This window comes from Cibotium barometz, chromosome 20 (assembly GCF_041138505.1).
Source record: "Cibotium barometz isolate CiBa-2024 chromosome 20, ASM4113850v1, whole genome shotgun sequence".
Taxonomy (NCBI): Eukaryota; Viridiplantae; Streptophyta; class Polypodiopsida; order Cyatheales; family Cibotiaceae; genus Cibotium; species Cibotium barometz.
Window position 1 is genome coordinate 53481257 of NC_141065.1, and position 18328 is coordinate 53499584.

General features: G+C 41.2%; 1 protein-coding gene across 1 annotated transcript; it reads right to left on the minus strand.

Moving 5' to 3' along the window:
* Window positions 1–12144: 12144 nt before the first annotated feature.
* On the minus strand, window positions 12145–13976 carry LOC147628025 (small ribosomal subunit protein eS17-like). The gene is made up of 5 exons (XM_086814995.1): window positions 13837–13976; window positions 13587–13748; window positions 12812–12937; window positions 12561–12629; window positions 12145–12451 (listed from the first exon to the last, which is right to left on the minus strand). The coding sequence occupies exons 1-5, from the start codon at window positions 13837–13839 to the stop codon at window positions 12377–12379; spliced, it is 435 nt and encodes a 144-aa protein (XP_086671121.1). The 5' UTR covers window positions 13840–13976; the 3' UTR covers window positions 12145–12376.
* Between the last annotated feature and the right edge of the window lie 4352 nt (window positions 13977–18328).

Below are 18328 nucleotides of genomic sequence, written 5' to 3' on the forward strand. Positions count from 1 at the left end.
CATGCATCCAATGATCATGATCATGTGCTTCCTCAAAGGAAACATGTTCCTCCTCATTACATAAAGTAGAAATGAGAACATGATCCACATGAGAATACTCTACTACATGATGAGAACCTACATGAGTTCTACAGGGAAAAGGAGCTACCAACTTGCTATCCCTCAATGTCTGCACAAGCCATTTTGGCATATGCCTAGATTCTTCTATGGCTTCTCTCTCCTCATCCACTACATCCTCAATAATTGCCTCATCAAAAGGCTGATTCGTAGGCTGATTTTGCACCTTCAAAGTCTGAATTTTATCACTTGGTTGAGCATTCAATTGCTTTACATATGGTTTCCCTCCATTAAACAAAGGTAGGAGCGAATCAAACATGTCCTATGAGCATACATTCTGCTGTTTTTGCATAAAAGCATGGGCTAAACTGAGTTTTTGACAAAAACAAAATCTCTACTTACCAAAATCCCTTTGAAGCCAGATGGTAGAGTCTATATCCCTTACTTTCTAAACTGTATCCCACAAATATGCATTTAACTTACCTTATCATCAAGCTTATTGCGTTGTTGCTCAGGCGCACAAGAGCATAAGCAAGATGACCAAAAACACGCAAATAAGCCACAAAAGGCTTCCTATCATGCCAAGCTTCATAAGGAGTTTGACTGTAAGGCCTTGGTAGGGCATTTGTTTAACATATAGTTTGCGCACATAGTTGCCTCCCTCTAACCAAAAACCATGAGGTAAATCTTGGGCTTTCACCATACATCGTGCCATCTCCATGAGAGACCTGTTCTTCCTCTCAACCACACCATTTTACTGAGGTGCGTATAGCACTGTACATTGATGCCTTATGCCTTTTTCAGCTATATATGATTGAAATTCCTTGGACATATACTCAACTGAACAAAGGGTGCAACTTTACATTCACATGCATTTTTAGCCATGGATACAAAGTGCCTAAAGCACATAAAAACCTCTAACTTCTGATTTAATCGATACACCCAGCTATATCTAGAGTAATCATCAATAAAAGTGACGAATTATAGATATCCCCCAATTGATGGTGTCCTCATAGGACCACATACATCACTATGTATAAGCTGTAATTTCTTAACAGCTCTCACAGATCCATCCTTTGGAAATGATGCTCGATGCACTTTACCAAGAATACACCCCTTACATACATGTCTAGTAGGGGTCTCAAGAGTTGGCAACTCGGACACCATATCATGCCTTTGAAGGCATAACAAACTACCATAATTCAGATGGCCAAATCGTGCATGCCATAATTCTACATCACTCATAGCACGAGTCATAGAGAGTGAGCAAGCATTATGCTGCAACTTCTCAAATACATCCATCTTGTATAGGCCATGAAACAAGGTACCTGAGGCAATGATAAAATAACCATCATAGCACGAGTCATAGAGAGTGAGCAAGCATTATGCTGCAACTTCTCAAATACATCCATCTTGTATAGGCCATGAAACAAGGTACCTGAGGCAATGATAAAATAACCATCATTTCTATCATGAACTGTACATCTGTCATCCACAAATTTCACCAACAAGGCTAAGGCTGAAACTGACAGCAATTTCTTCTCTTAATGCCTGGCACATATAAAACTTTAGAAAGAGTAAATGCACCCCCATTTACAGTAGTGAGCATAACTCTACCAACTCCTTTAACAGGATATGAGAAACCATTTGTACGTGACAGTTCCTACACTTGGGACAGATTTCTGAGAGATGAGAACAATTTTTTTTGTGAAGTAAGGTGCTTACTTGCACCACTGTCAAAGTACCAAGCATCCGATTCTGCCCCACTGACATGCATACAACATGAACAAAAGGGTCATAAATGCAATGTACAGTCCATGCCCAATCATCTTGAGCAAAACTTACAGATTCCTTCTTCTCTACACTTGGTGCAAATGCATCGTTCACAGCCATACCCGATTCTTTCTTTTTCTCCTTCTCTAGCCTTTTCTTGCACTCATTTATGTAGTGCCATGGTTTCCTGCAATAGTGACACTTGCCCTTCTTTTTAGGCTTATCACCTTCTTTCTCTGCATCCTTACCTGAGAATTCTCATTTTGGCTTATAGCCACCATGCGAAGAAGCTTTACCTTTACCTTTCTGATTGGCAATAAAAGCTTGGTCACCAACTCGCATAACAAATCTGTTTTGCCTAGACTGCTCTTCTTACAAGAGTACTGAAACCAGCTCATCAAATGTAAGGGCATTTGGATTTCCCTTCATCAATCATGAGTTTAAGGGTAGAGGCAAAACTCTGATAAGAATCCAGCAATGCATTGAAAACTATGGGCACCAATGTACTATCAGGATATATCTCATCCACACTAGCAAGTTGCTCCTTAAAATCTTTAATCTTGGTCAAGAAGCTGTCCATTGAGTCTCCCTCATTCATGTGCTCAGACTCCAACTGTTTGCGTAAATATGCAACACGTGCTTCATTGCACACCTGGTATAATGCAGCAAGTGCATCCCATGCTTGTTTTGAAGTTTTACATGACCAAATATGAGGAATAATGCTTCGCTTCACAGAAAGTGCAAGGAATGCATGTCCTTATGCATCTCTTCCATCCCATCTCGTTTGAGCAGTAGTGGGAGCTACTGGTGGTGCATGTGGAGGAGCCACATCTGTATCAGATTCTACTTCAGATGTACCTACAGCACCTGGTTGCATTGGTAATTGTGAAACAAGACAAGTTTCACTACCATTGACCACATTCCAAAGGCCTTTAGCAACTAATACAGGCCTCATCATATAGGACCACAATGGGTAGTTAGTCCCATCAAGTTTATCCTCAACAGACAATGTTGAATACATCACTACTGCTAGCCATGACTTTCTACCAAATGCAAAATCGTTCAACACACTATAAGTACTCAGAATACAACCTTGGATGGCTACCAACTGACTGATTCACCTCCAAAGTGTATGAAAAATAACATAGAGTAGAGAATAGAGTGTTACTGGTGGTGAAAGTATGATGGTTGGTGATGTTAAAGACACTCTAGATGCTGTTGCACACCAAATCTTTGCCGCTACACAGCCCAAGCACCCAAAATCGACAAAACCAATCCAAAAAAATGTCTCTCCATAACGTCTACAGAAACCTTGTGGTGTCCGAAACGGGCCGCGAACCCTGAAAATGTTGTATACTTCGTATACAGCACACTACAGTATATACCTTCTTCTCCTAAGAGTGTATCTCAATCAGAGACAAAAAAACAGGGTCGTGGAGGAGGGAGGTAGACTACTAGATCAAGTGTCAAGGAAGCTAGCTCTGATACCAATTGTTAGAATTAGGGTTAGGGTTGTAACATTGCACACACACAAGATATAGAAGCTTAAGAGCACACAAAGTCACTAGATAGGAATGAACAAATGTGTGCCAGATACAAAAGATAAGTACACCCCCCAAAATGAGTAGATAAGAGGGTGTACATACACACGGGGGGGAAAAACCTCCTAGTGAGGAAAAAAGTGCCCCGACGGTCCTAAGTGTGTTCATACACATCACTACCATATAATGCCACGTCAACTTGTGCTTACCCCAACTCCCAAGCTTGAAAACATTTAAAATTACATTTTATCTTCTTGTGAGATATTTGTATGTTTATTTTTGTATATTTGAGACCCTCAAATACAAGTTCTTTAGACTTAGACGTCATTGTCAAAAAATGATAATGTATACATTAGCTACTACATATCATAGAGTGTGATTTTTGAGGGAACTTGGTGGAGGGAGCTTTTGCTGGCAACTCTTCTCTCTTAAAAATGTGGACATTCTCTCTCCATTCCCTTCACCACTATCTCCTAACTACCTCCACCACCACCTCTCAGCCTAGCCCACTTTCTCCCCTCTAGCACAACTTAGCTCCTCCCTTCTCTCTCTCTCTCTCTCTCTCTCTCTCTCTCTCTCTCACCCACCCTCTTCTCTCTCTCTCTTCCTCTCTCTCCCCCTCTCTCCCTCTCCCTCTCCCACCCTCCCTATGAATAATCTCTCCTTCCCTCTCTCTCACTCTTTCTCCGTTTCCCACCCTCCCTCTCACTCTCTCCCTATCTCTCCCTCTTCCCTCTCTCTCTCTCTCTCTCTCTCTCTCTCTCACCCTCTCCCACCCTCCCTATGAATAATCTCTCCTTCCCTCTCACTCTCTCCCTATCTCTCCCTCTCTCTCTCTCTCTCTCTCTCACCCTCTTCCCTCTCTCTCTCTCTCTCTCTCTCTCTCTCTCCCACCCTCTTCCCTCTCTCCTTCATTGCCCTCTCCCTCTCCCACCCTCCCCATGCATAATCTATCCTTCCCTCTCTCCTTCATTGCCCTCTCCCTCTCCCACCCTCGCCATGCATAATCTATCCTTCCCTCTCTCTCACTCTTTCTCCCTTTCCCACCCTCCCTCTCACTCTCTCTGCTTCCCTCTCTCTCTCCCTAACTCTCCCTCTTCCCTCTCTCTTTGTCCCCCTCTCCCACCCTCTTCCCTTTCTCTCTCCCTCTCCATCTCTCTCTGCTTCCTTTCCCTCTCCCTCCCTCCCATCTTCCCTCCCTCCCTCTCACTCTCACACCCTCCCTCTCTCTCTCCCTCTCCCACCCCCCCCATGAATAGTCTCAAATTTCCCTCTCACTCATCTTCAACCCCTCTCTCTCTCTCTCTCTCTCTCTCTCTCTCTCTCTCTCTCTCTCTCTCTCTCTCTCTCTCTCTCTCTATATATATATATATATATATATATATATATATATATATATATATATATATAACCTCATCTTTGCATACGAGTGCATAGCATTGCATGTCGAGACTTACACCCTCTTACACTTGCCAAGTACCTTGGGTACTTTTTTGCACCTTGGGAGAAGCAAAGAAACTTGTGGGCTTTTTGAAGGAGAGGAGGGCCTCCAACACTCCTATTCAACCTCTTACACATCATCAAAGGTACTTTATGTCTACATCCAAAATGTGGCATTTACTTCAATCTATTTGTTTAGAATATAAATTTAAATGTGTTCTGTCAAACCTTTTCTATTCTTATTTGAATTTATGTCTCCGCGCACAAACTTTAAGAATAGAGATTGACACAATCAACCAAATCCCTCAATTGAGTCTTTTTTATACCAATGTATCCTAGAACTAGGTAAATAAATTTGGTTAGTATAAATGTGGATTTGTCCTCCTAACCCAGAGGTCAGGGTAGAGGCAAAACTCATGGATGGGTTTCATGAAATGAACCAAAAAAAAAATCAATTGAAGTCACAAAGATGGAAGGGAATCCCATGTCGAGAGAATGATGTATGATGCAATGTGATTCATTGAATCCTGTGGAGGTACCACATGGGCTATTATCCCACATGAGTTACACTCGAGAGGTGGCTCATGTGATGACGGTCAATCGGGACCTTGATGATCGAGCATGGATGAGCTTCTGGTATGTCTAGGGGTGGTCTCTGTAGTAGAAAAGGTAGGGAGTGTCATGAGGAATCTATCCTCCATGGCATCATGTTAGAGCAGGTGAATTCGGCCATATTTTATGTAATTAGGACAATTTATAATACTTATATGGATTGTTTTATTTATTCATACTTGGTATCGTTTGCATGAGTAAAGATTTTATTTTATGATGGTGTGTCTATTTTCTATTGCCTATTGAAGTGTTGGTGAGGGGGCTTGGGTGAGAAATCCCTTGTACCCGGGCACATCTACCCTTAATAAAATTGAATCGGATCCTATGACTATGTGGTTGGGTGGTGGCAACTCATGGATTGGATGGGGTCAACTTGGCCATTGGATCTAATGAATGTATTTTTAAAAAGGGGATTGAGGGATAAATCAGATTTATTAAGTTTAAGAATACTTTAGACCTTCCATCATTTACTAAAAAGTCATGAAGCATTGCTTCTCAATTTTTATGTCGATTACTTGCTTGTTTGTTCAAGCATGGTTGAACTCATGGTGGATCAAAGCAAATGAGAGACATGATTAAGCTTAGTGATTAAGACATAAGGTGAGATTAAACTAATAGAAGGATAATGACAACAATTAACAAAAAAACCCACATAAATCTCTTGCATTAGAGAATGATCCAAGTACATTATTATATAGCTCTTCATGGAGCCCCAATCCACCCTTGTGCCTTCCATGTGTCAATAAATGCTCACACTACATGTCCCTCCTTGCACTTTCCATGTGCTACCTTTTTAACCTTTGATTTTACCTTTTACAAATGACCATACAAATCAACCTTTGACATTGGACCATTAGTCTATTCCTTTTCTAATATGTATGCTCCTCCCCTTTTCTACACATGTTGCACCCTCACACATTGCATTTCTCAATACCTCCCCTTAATGTGATGAGGGTCTAACACCTAACACGCATTAACCTAACCTACACTCTATACTCATATGGTTGGAGTGGTTTGTCTAGGTTGCTCTGACACTTTACACACTGGGAGAGTGGGATTACAACCAGGGGCTAGGATCCATGCTCCTCCTATCATCTAGAAAAGATGCTCGGTGTTTCCTTCATCCTAGAAGGCTTCCTTCTTTTACTTCTTTGGTGCTTTTTTTATGTCAAAAATCCTTTGCCATGTGACCAATTTTGCCACAGTAATGGCAGGTCATCTTTGTCCTTGGTCCTTCTCTAGTTCTCAATCTCAGTCCTCTCTTGAGAAGAGTCCTTTCTCCTCACTTGATATAGCTTGGGCTGTCTTCCATCGAATCTATTTTTCCTCTTCTATGAGTGTTGCTTCCACTACTGCAATGGTTTGATCTGGGAGGTCCTTCAAGGTAGTGGGCTATACTCCTTAAGTGTTATGCTTTTTAAAAATACGGCTATGGCATCCTCTTCTTCTACTAATATCCTAATGCCAACCAATTTTAGTGTTGTAATCTTTATTTTGTTGAGGTGTGCTGAAAAAGAGTCACTATCTTTAATGTCCAAGCCAAAGAATTATATTTTTAACCTTATTTTTAAATTTTTTGGCTTTGCCCCAAACAATTTCTCTAGCTCATCCCAAACATGCCAATGAAGAGATTGTTTACCCCACTAGAGTTTCAAGGTGAACAGGCACAAGATTCACATTAGCAAAGGTATATATGGTACCATGTACATGCCCCCCTTGTAGATTATTCTTCATTTCATGTGGTGTAGAAGATTTGTTGGAATTGCACATAAGCATTGTGTTGGTTAGGACACTATGATGTGCCATGATTTTCTAAACACATACAATAAGCACAATATTGGAGAGGCCCTAGCGGTGTAAGCATTTGGTACTCAAATCATTTTGCCAATACACTACACACAAGACCATAGCTTACCGTGGATACATGTGAGGATTACCTTGCAGTTTATGACCCTATCTCACTTTCCATTGTTAGAGAGATCTATACTAATAGAGAAATGCGTAGCTCTTCTACTAGTAACTATTAGCATGCCCTCTTCCTTTATAGCCTACCCTTCTGTGGAGGATTCATGTGAAACCTTTAATAGAGTACTTGTCATGGCTTTAAGTGAAGTTAACTCCTTCATATGTTGTCATCTAGGCTAATAGTAAGTTTATAACATTAATCAATAGATGTTAAATCCTTGGCGATTAATAATCATATAATCGTGTACCTCTCAATCCTAAGATGAAAAGAACCTACATTTGCTCATCACTTTGATTTTCCCATTCCTTGCATCGTGAATTGAGATATTTCATCAAGTAATGAAATCTTGCAATGACTCCTCTACATTCTACTTAATAACATGAAGATGCAAGTTATGCTCTACTTCAAGGTCCCAAGTCTATTGGTAATAACAAGTCTATTGGTAATAACATCAATGATAAAACCCCAAAATCACAAAGAGCTCAAAGCTCAAAACCATTTCCTTGACTCTCTATACCTTATCTTTCAAGGCATGCTTTAATCTATCTACTAACTCATCCACATCCACTTCTAGGGATGATTGCATATCCACGAAGATACTTGCCTTTATATTATCTAAAATCTACACAACATCCTCTCTTGCGGCACCATATGCACAGGCATTGACACACTTATTTTCTGGCAAATCAGAGATCGCAAAGATCGGCACTATGGCTTGTATACCTTCACAGAGTCCTTTTTTGGATTGCATCACAGTAGGTTATGTTTCCGAGAAGGTGTTATGCTCCAAACCTGTAACCGCATCCACTTTAGTTGTAACTTTAATTCTAAAATTTTGCAAGAAGATGCTGTGGGAGACTATGTTTCTTTAAGAATATTTTCATGCAGTTCTTCAGCTTCTTCTTCTTAGTTGGTGTTGCTTGTGGTTTTGGCCAGTTTGGGGTCTTCTTTGACCACGTTTGAACCTATTCCTTGCCCAACTTCTCTAGAAACTCCTGTGTCCTCAAGGACTACAACTAGCTCTTGCATCAGCCCTTCTTCTGCTTCCAGGTCCCATGCCTCTTCTTCTACCTCTATTAGTGGTTCTCTAGGCAAGGGAATTTCACTTACATGGATGATTAGCTTAGTGAGGGGGTAGGAATTGACCAATCTATTTTGATGGGCCTAAAGATAGTTTGTACATGTAATATGCCTAGTCAATAATCTTGCTTCTCGAGATGTACTTTTCCCACCATGTTATACCTGTCTAGAGGCTTGGCCTGCATGATCATAGATAAGGCCCTGCATGCCTTTTTTTCCACAAGATCCTTTATGTTTTCATATTTTGTACCATTTATGTTGAACTTTGTATCCTTTAACATATCCTCGAATGGCAGGTCTTTCTTCTCGACCCGATGTGTCCATGTGGGTGGTGATAGGGCCCCTCTAATATCATTTTTAATCAGCCAATCAAATGAGTTAGTTCACTTGTTTCTGTCCCCTAGTCATAGGCCTCGAGGAGCTATGCACACAAGCATGGGTTGATGTATTTGGGCGAGGTTGGGCATACCTATCCAACTCCATAAATTTTAACTTTTCTTTGACATCTGGGTCTAGAAACAACATGCACTCTTAGGAGTGGTATTGAAAGTGCACTTCTATACAATGCCACTTGGTGCATGTATGGACCCAAGTAAGTCTTTTTTTTAGACATGGATGTGTATTTCTTCTACTTCCTTATCCTTGGCTTGTATGGGGTTTTTACCTATTCCTTCTAGGTGAGTGGTGGGGACTCATGCTGTAATTTTGTCTATGCTTTCTTAGGACCCATTCTATGCAGACATAAAGAAACTAATCAGCCTGTAAACATTAGGCTAGTAGGAATATGGCCTTTCTTCTTCCTTCTCCTTGGCTTGTATGGGGTTGTTACCTCCTCCAAGGAAGGGGACTCATACTCTGATTTAATCTCTACTTTCTTAGTACTCGTTTTGTGTAGACATAGAAACTAATCAGCCAGAAGCAAAAGAGAAGGTGTTTATTTACCCATTGCTTCTTGAGAGGGTTGAGGCTTCGATTTAGAAGGGGCTATTTGCCTTTCGTGGATTTCTCCTCTATTAAGCCACTTAGCAGTGGTTCTGCTTGCACTTTTTGATCAACTTAGGGACCAAGGAGAAGTAGCAATGCTTGGAATGACTTGTAGCATGGCTTTGATGGGTCTCCAAAGTGGCAGCAATGTGATTGTCACTACCCACCTTAAGTTGAGCCATCTTGCTTGCCCCAGCAATATTCTTTCATAGTTCCTACCTATAGACATCACATACACCTTTCTAGCCATAGGATTATTTGTTGAAATATATTTATCCTTCCATAGGCATGCATAAGAAGCATTGGAATTTCTGTTAGGCATGTCATCTCACCTGCTCACTCTTCAGATTTGAATTGGAAAGAAATTCCATTAAAGGGGCACAAGGGTCTGACTGTAGATAATATGGATAAAGAAGGCCTTGTTTGTCTTTCAAGGCAAGCAGTCTAAACCAGTGCAAGGACTAAGATTGTGTTTGAATGTGCAAATGAGAGTTGCTCTTAAGGATCCCTGGCCAAAACTAATGGCTGAAGATTTATAGACTTTTCAAGTGGAAAAAAAATGGGAGACTGTACTAGTAATCTCACAAATGAATCAACTGCTACCGAGAAACTGAGAGAGCTCAAGAAAAACAAATCGTAACTCATATCCTCAGAGATCGTGAGGTGATAGTGTATTCTGGACCTTGTTGAACTACAAGCTAGTATCCACTCGTTTTGCCATGTGTTTTGTTAGTTTTCCGGGAGGCTTCTTGATAAAAAGCTTTAAGTATTTCTTTTCCTATTAATAGTACTCTAAAGTTTTTGACAGAAAACTCTTATGAACTTTAGACATTTGGCTGGATAATGTAGTGATTTGCAATGCTTGAATTTCAACCCGATGTGGCCTTGAAGTAGTGGGTGGGCAAGGAAACGGACACAAGGTATAAACCCATCTGAAGGTTCGACAAGGATTTTCCATCACTTGAAGAGCTGCTAGTGAGAAACACCCAAGTAATACCCTATAACCTTGCCACCAAAGCTTTCACCCTTGCACAAACATTACCAATAGGACTAATGTTCAGATTCCACCATACGAAACAGTAAATGAAGGATTCACAGCTTTGAGCGAATCGGGTGATCCTGGGAGGAGATTGGACAGTATTTCTCAGGAAAAGTCTAGCAATCATTATGGTTAACTTAAATACTTAACTCCTCTATGCAGCTCTCCATACTTTTGTTTTTCTAGGCAGGGTCAGAAACGAGCACGCTTGTTCTAAGACTCGAACAGAGGAACACTTTTGTCATTGGCTTCGTCGACTGTCTTATAGACGGTTTCGCTACTTCCTTAAGGCATGACCCCAGAAGACCAAGGAACTTAGCTAGTATGCAGCTTTACATACTAGAAGCACAAGTAAACATGAGCTATTTGAGTTTCAACTGGGTGAATAAAATCATCAATCAAGGCTTATAATCTAGGTCTAGAGGTCAATATATCTCTAGTTCAAGGTAAAAACAGAATTGTCATGATTAGCATTTAATATGCATCTAAAAGGCAATACTCACTTGTAACGTATGCATGCAAGCAGTCAAACAATGAGTGAGCAGCACTCATGACTGTCATAAATGAAATTTTTACTTGTCATGTGTCACCGCCAGGGTTCCAACAAGGGTTTACTTTGAGCTCTGGTCAATCAAGATAAGAGGGGGCCATAGGACAATTACAAGCGCAAGATATAATGCATGCACTTCTAAGAGGAATAAAGGAAATGTAGCCATTTACTCTACAATGACTATCCCATGGGAATGACCACCACATGTCAAACATAAACACAAACTTGCTGTCAGCTTTTAACCTTTCAAGCAAAACTGTGGGCAGCAGTCCTGATTAGAGGCCTTCTAAAAGAAGGCAAAAGCAATATAAAACACAGGTGTAGGCCCAGGTACAAGACCTGTAAATGCTGTAAAGTGATGTTCATTGCTGAAAACTGAGCACGAGGGAAGCCCATAGGTGCTGTACAATGATAAGAAGCAGAAGCAGATGCTAATGACCTCAAGAGGATGCTGAAAAATGAGATAAAATGAAGGGAAAGGGGGACAACCCTTATATACTCCTCATGAAAGCAGGCCGACAGCAACATAATAACATAAAACTGCTATAGAAGGCATAAAAAAAGGGAAAAATGCCTAAATAAATATGCATATGCAGGGCCTCATAAATGGCCACTACAAGCATGAAAATGATGATGTAGACCATGTGCAGATGATAAATTCCAACACCTTCCATTCAAGAGGGATGGAGTAACTAGAAGAGCCTCTTATAGGCAGAGGCTGCTAATTGCCAAAGAGACCTATTAGGAATTTTGCAATCCAAGAAGTATATGCATCAAATCTGGGGCATGAAACACTCCAGCATTGGGGAGACAAGATAACATCAGCCTCAGACCTTGGGCCCGAAAAACAATGCAGCACATGCTGAAAGGGAGTAACACATTGACATGAGAAGCTCTAAGTTTCGGTATCAACCAGTTATGCCAACGCACCTGATTTGATGTCAGACTGGTAGAACAGGGTAGCAGATTTAATATTCTCGATGGTCATGTTTATCAAGACCACTCAGGTTTTCAGTAGAAAACAATCGGTTCACAAACCATCCTTTCACTCCATCAAAATAAAAATGATACAGGGATCTAAACACATACGTAAAACTCTGAAAATCCAAAACCTCTCTTTCCAAAATTTAGCTTGCTCTAATGTTCAAGTACACAAATGACCAACTAAAAACTCAGATTAAAAATAGAAAAGCCTGAGTAAGACTGCAAACAACTCAAGCCATTACAGCCTGTGCTCTGCAGTAATACGGTCCAAAACAAGCTGGCTGTAGTTTTGCCTTCTACAACCCCCAGGGCAGGATTTAGTTTGCTATCCAGATACAGACTTGTTGAACCTAATTCCTTCTCCCGCCTTGAAAACCTCCTGCCATTGGGGGCTTCCCATAACTCGCTCCGGCAGCTGGAGCCTCCTGTATACAAAGCAAAGGGAATAGAATGTTAAGACTGCAAATTCCAAAGTCACTAACTTTTAACAGCTTAGCTTAGACTACTTCAGTGAAGCGCATCCAGAATGGTTACCTGCTTGACCACGCCAGGCAACTGACCCATGTTTAGTGCTTGTAATAAATCCATGGTTTCCTTGTCAACCTGAAGGAGCAAACAAAACCTCATGAGAACCAAACTCACTAAAGAACACTTAAGACACAAAAAAAGCCCGAACAGAAGTACTCATGCATGAGCTCAACTTTGTACACATTAATATCCAAGCTTAGAAAAAAAAACAAGATTAACAAACTCATGACACCGAGGGAGGAGATAACAAGTTATACCTCAATTGTGTCAGTCTTAATCGCAGATTCCTCAGGAACGAAGTCCATGCGCCTTTCGCGTTCCTCCTCCTGCAGCTTCAGAGAGATACCTCGTACAGGGCCTCGCTGAATTCGCTTCATCAAATGCTGCAAACACCAAAACCATCAGCTAAGCAGATCATCCATGGTGCCAAAGCAAAAACTTCAAAAACTTTTTACTGTGGAAGATTGGTCCTCACAGTAGAAAGAAAAACAAAGATCGTTTTTCACCTTTGAAACTACCAATAAAAGTGTCTTTCAAAGGATAGCAGAGTAGCAAACCTTGCAGATGACCTTGAAGGACTATAATCAAGTGAAAACCCCTACCTATGCACCATCAGTCTCTGATGAACAAACCTTTCTAGTGTGGAAACAAGTTCCCAGAGAAAACCTCACATGCTAAAGATACAGACCCAGAAATCCAGCATCAAGTAGTTTAATGCGGCAGTGAAGCCTTTCTCAAAGGGGTAAAACTCCGGCATTAGTTACAACTGTCTTCACATGGCTGTAAAACAAGCTCGTTGCCTAGATTTTCTTTCATAGTGGCGTTTCTAGCAGCCAAATCAGAGATACACCCATCGATTAACTTAGACCACACAAAAGTGGAAACTGTAAGAACATGCCATTCCTTCTCCTGTGAATCACTTTTTTCTGAGAGTCCATCGCGGTTAGGTAAGACTTACAAATAGAGGAAACCCTAGATCTTCCTCAAAAATGCCGTTTTGGCAAAAAAAATTGATGTATACGAGCACTTTACCGTCGCGAACCCTGCGATTTTGTTCCGCAAGCGCTTGGAAGGGATGATGGCCACTTCTTCAGCTATCTTCTTGTTGGTCTGGAAATCCAGAGTCATCCGAGAGTAGTACCTCTCGATCATCAGCCTAGAAGCCTTCTTCACTGTCTTGGTTCTAACGCGCCCCTGTTATTGCAAGCGACGAGGCCATGTCTGTGAACACAACAACACAGAAACGGAATGAAAAAGCACCACGGGAAGATACCAAACGTACCATATTCGCAAGCTGGTCTGCAGATGCGAGCAAACAGACGAAGACAGCGCGGCCTCCTCCCCTAATAGCAGAAGCAGCAGCACGAAAGAACTTCGGCTTGCCCTCTTCGCTCTATTTGATCTAGGGTTTTTTGGAGTTTGAGGCCGCTTGCACACTGGCAGCCCAGCGTCCCCGCCCAGCCAAATTGTTAGTTTTCAGAAAATCAAAGAGAAAATGAAAATTCACCTATTTTTTGGCTAACAATTGACATCGCCACCATCATGTGGATGGATTTTTTGTGTGTGTGTCTTTCAAAATGTTGTATGCGAGAAAATGAAAATTCACCTATTTTTTGGCTAACAATTGACATCGCCACCATCATGTGGATGGATGTGTGTCTTTCAAAATGTTGTATGCCTTTTGAAGGGAGGTAATCTGCTCACGTGCATGTCATGCACCTCTTGCTTTTTATTCTTTTTGTTTTTCTACTGTTGCTACAAAAGTTACAGTGCTCTCACAACTTGAACATAAACTGCAACAATGTTGTTGGAAAAGACATTGGAGAATGGGCATCTAATATTAGTGGCTTGGGCTGAGAGAGCAAATAGCGAAAACGTAATGGTGTTTAAGATGCAAGAAATCAGTTTATGAATGCAATGCATACATTGAACGTGTTAATCAATTGTCTTAAGAGATGTCGGGGATTTAGTGCAGCTCAAAAGACTAGGTAGGTTTGTAATCCATGGAAGGAGGGGCATATGTACTTGAAGACGTTGATGCCTTATTTTGTAATGTGATTGGAGATGTATCTTGTTTTGTAGATTATTAAAGGGTTGGGTATCCTCCTCCAAGTTTTGGGGGCATTCAGGCAAAAGAAGTGGAAATCTAGGCAAAAGAAGGGGTTGTTATGTGATATGTTGAGTGTTTATTAATTGTTATGCAATTGATATGTATTAGATTGTGATCAATTGATATGTATTAGATTGTGATCAATTGTGATCTTACTCTAGCTTGTGATATATGTAATGTACAGTTGATGTTGTGATTTTGTCTATGTGCATGTTGAGGTATCTCTCTTGTAGATGGCATTGTCAAAAAAACCAAGAGGTTCATGTTAGTCAAGAAGATAACATGGTAGGCTACATATAGCACACACAATGGTGATAGAGGGGCTACTTGCCTGCACAAGAGGTTACTAAAAGCTTGAAGTTGATGGCCATGTTTTATGATGACCTAGGGGAAGATTTCTCTCTAAGGAGGGGGAGTGTTTTTCAACACATTAATGGCCTTCGTGTTTTAGAGTCCCCAGGTCTGATGGATTTGTGGACGTGGGGTTCAAATGTTTCCCCCATGAAAGTAGGTGTGGGTCCCTCTCAAGATGGAGAGGCATGTGGCCTTCTCTTCTCTAAAGGTGGTCTACTCTTTTTTAGGGTTTGAGTACTTTTGGGAGGATTTATTGTATTGTGTTCTCCATGGGCAAGCCTTACTAGAGGAATAGGTCCTTTTTTCTCTTCTCTAGAGGAGGTGGTCCGCTCTTTTTTAGGGTTTGAGTACTCTTGGGAGCATTTATTGTATTGTGTTCTCCATGGATGAGCCTCAGTAGAGGAGACAAGTGTAATAGGTCCTTTTTTATTCTCTCTCTATATAGATTATGTTACCCAACCAAAAAACAAAACAAAAGCAACCCCCAAAAAAAAAAAAAAAAGAGAAAGCAAGGAGGAGATGGAGAGGGTCTCAAGGGTCTTGGGAGATTTTGAGGATGATCAAATGAGGGATAAGAGAGTGCAACCTTCTTTAGAAGGGAAGTAGAATGGGAAGAGTGTGATATTGTTTGTGGAGTCACTTGGGGTGGATGTTATAGTTAGTAAAGTAACACATTGAGTGGTCCAAATCAAGGCTGCATAAAACTCTCAAGTAAAGAAGCAAATGCATATAAAAAACAATGTACATTCAAGTGGTGGGCAATAAGATGTCCATATTGTAGTGTTACATGTTACGTATACTCTCTCTCTCTCTATGATGCATTGGGTATGCCCAGTGTCTCTGTCAGGATCTTTAAGACTCTCGAGAAGGAATTCTAATTCTCAAGCACAAAAATTAGAGCATAACATAGAATTACACAAATTAGAAGCATACAATAGACAAGAGATATGTAAAAGAGTGTGATTTTTTAGGGAGCTTGGTGGAGGGAGATTTTCTTGGCTATCCTCTCTCTCTACTTGAACAATCTCTCTCTAACTATTGCCACCACCATCTCCGCCCACCACCACCCAGCCCAGCGCCCACACCACCCTCTCTCTCCTTCTCCCACCCTCTTCCCTCCCCCTCCCCCTCTTCCCTCCCTTTCACTCTCCCTCTCTCACCCTCTCTATCCTTGTCTCTTTGCTAACTCTTTATATCCTTCCCTTGTCACTCTCTCTATCCTTCTCTTTTCTCACTCTCTGTGGCCTCCCTATCTCAATCTCTCTATCCTTCTCTTTTCTCACTCTCTGTGTCCTCCCTATCTCAATCTCTCTATCCTTCTCTTTCCTAACTCTCTCTATCCTTCACTCTCTTCGGTATCTCTCTGTATCCTCCCCCCTCTCTCTCTCCTTCAATTCCCTCTCCCTCCCTCCCTTGCACTCTACCCTCCCTCTCTCTCCGCTCCACCCTCTCTCTCTCTCTCTCTCCTTGTCCCACCACCGCCCAGCCCACACTACCCTCTCTGTCCTTCTCCCACCCTCTTCCTGGCCCCTCTCTCTTCCCTCCCTTTCACTCTCCCACCCTCCCTCACTCTCCTTCTCTCACCCTCCCTCTCTCTCCCCTCCCTCCCTTCCTTCTCCCACCCTCCCTCTCTTTCATTCTCCCACCCTCCCTCTCTCTCTCTCCTCTCCAACCTCTTCCCTCTCTCTCAAAGTAAATCAAGAGTAAGCAAGGTGTCAAAGGTTAATCAAGGTTTATAAGTGGCCTAAGTCAAGGAAAATAACCAAGCTTAATAAATAAACACATGACCACACTGTGTCTACTCTAAGAACAAGTTAATACCACAAGCCTAGGGAAACAAGAAACATCAGAGTTACAGGAGCCTTTTGCCTCTTTTTTTTTTTTTTTAAATGCACGTGACAATTTTTACACACAATGGCGACCTTCCTAAGGCAAAACTAACATCGATCCTGGTACCATGTTTAACACAAGGCATTATCCAGGAATCTATTAGCTCACTTTAGGCAAGGCTACCCCCTACCAACCAAGGCATCGGTCTGGAGTAGAATACTTCTCGCCTACCAAGTATCAATAAGGCGATAGGCCAACATTAAAGCACATTAAGACTTGTATTGCCATTTATTGTAGGCTTTTAAAAAAAAAAAAATCTATTTCTTTTGATCTTTGCTCCTGAACTATTATTTGTCTTGCATCCTTTCGACAAAGGGGTAATAGCTATGTCCTAGAGGTCAACACACACATGGCCAGGTGTCAAACATTAAGATGGTTTGACCCTAGACCTAAGACAATCGTATTCCCAGGTTAACTAAAGACATCATGCTGCCTAGGAATATTTCCAATAAAGTTAAGCTCATTAATGATTTACACTAGCATGCAAGCAACTTTAAAAACTAAGTAGTACATTGACAATTTCCATGTGGTCATGCATTATAGTTTATGTAATTGATTGAACAGTAAAAACGAAAGAGAGTGGGTATGGAAGAATTACACCTGTAATTGGAGATCTCCTTGATTTGACGAGACAGCTTGCAATTTGATGTAGATATATTTTGATGAACGTTGCAGCAGTCTCTGGACTTGGAAGCGAACCCACCTCAAACTTTTCAACCTGTACAATCAACTAACAAGCACTATACCTCGAGAGGCACATCAGTGTGAAAATTTCAAGACTTGTTTAAGGAATCTAAACTAGAAAAAACTTGAAAACGCTAACCTACCTACCAGTCACCACACTACTACTGAGGATACGGTAAGAGGATGTTGTAGAGTCCTGGCTCTAGCCCTAAGGCTAAGCCTCTATCCGCATCATCCAAACAAATAAAGTCAACCTCAGTAGTGCCATGAGTTTCATCCGTCCATTCATCATTGTCAGATATTTCCTTTTCATTTTCCCATCCACATAAACTCATCAAAAATGTAACCATGCGAGGATAGTCATCTTGTGGAAAAGGAAAGTATTGGGCTATCGGGGATATGTCCTCTACGGAGTAGGGGTCAGTCATGGTCAATAGGCGAATTAGCCATTCTAATTCCTCAATATTTTCCTCTCTGGCTAGTACATCTATATGATCCCATTCAGTTTCAATTACAGGATAGCACATGTGGAATATCTGAGAAAGGTACAGATGATACCTCTCACCCAAGGTAGGAGTGGATGAAGTGTATGATGATCGGGCATCTGCCATATCTGCAAACACAGATATAGCATCAGTAGGTTTATGACAGGTCAATCTAGTTCTTGATTGTATACGGATATTTCGCTTGTTTTTGTGCTCTTGCTCTTTTTACTATTTTTTGTTTTTCTTTTCTT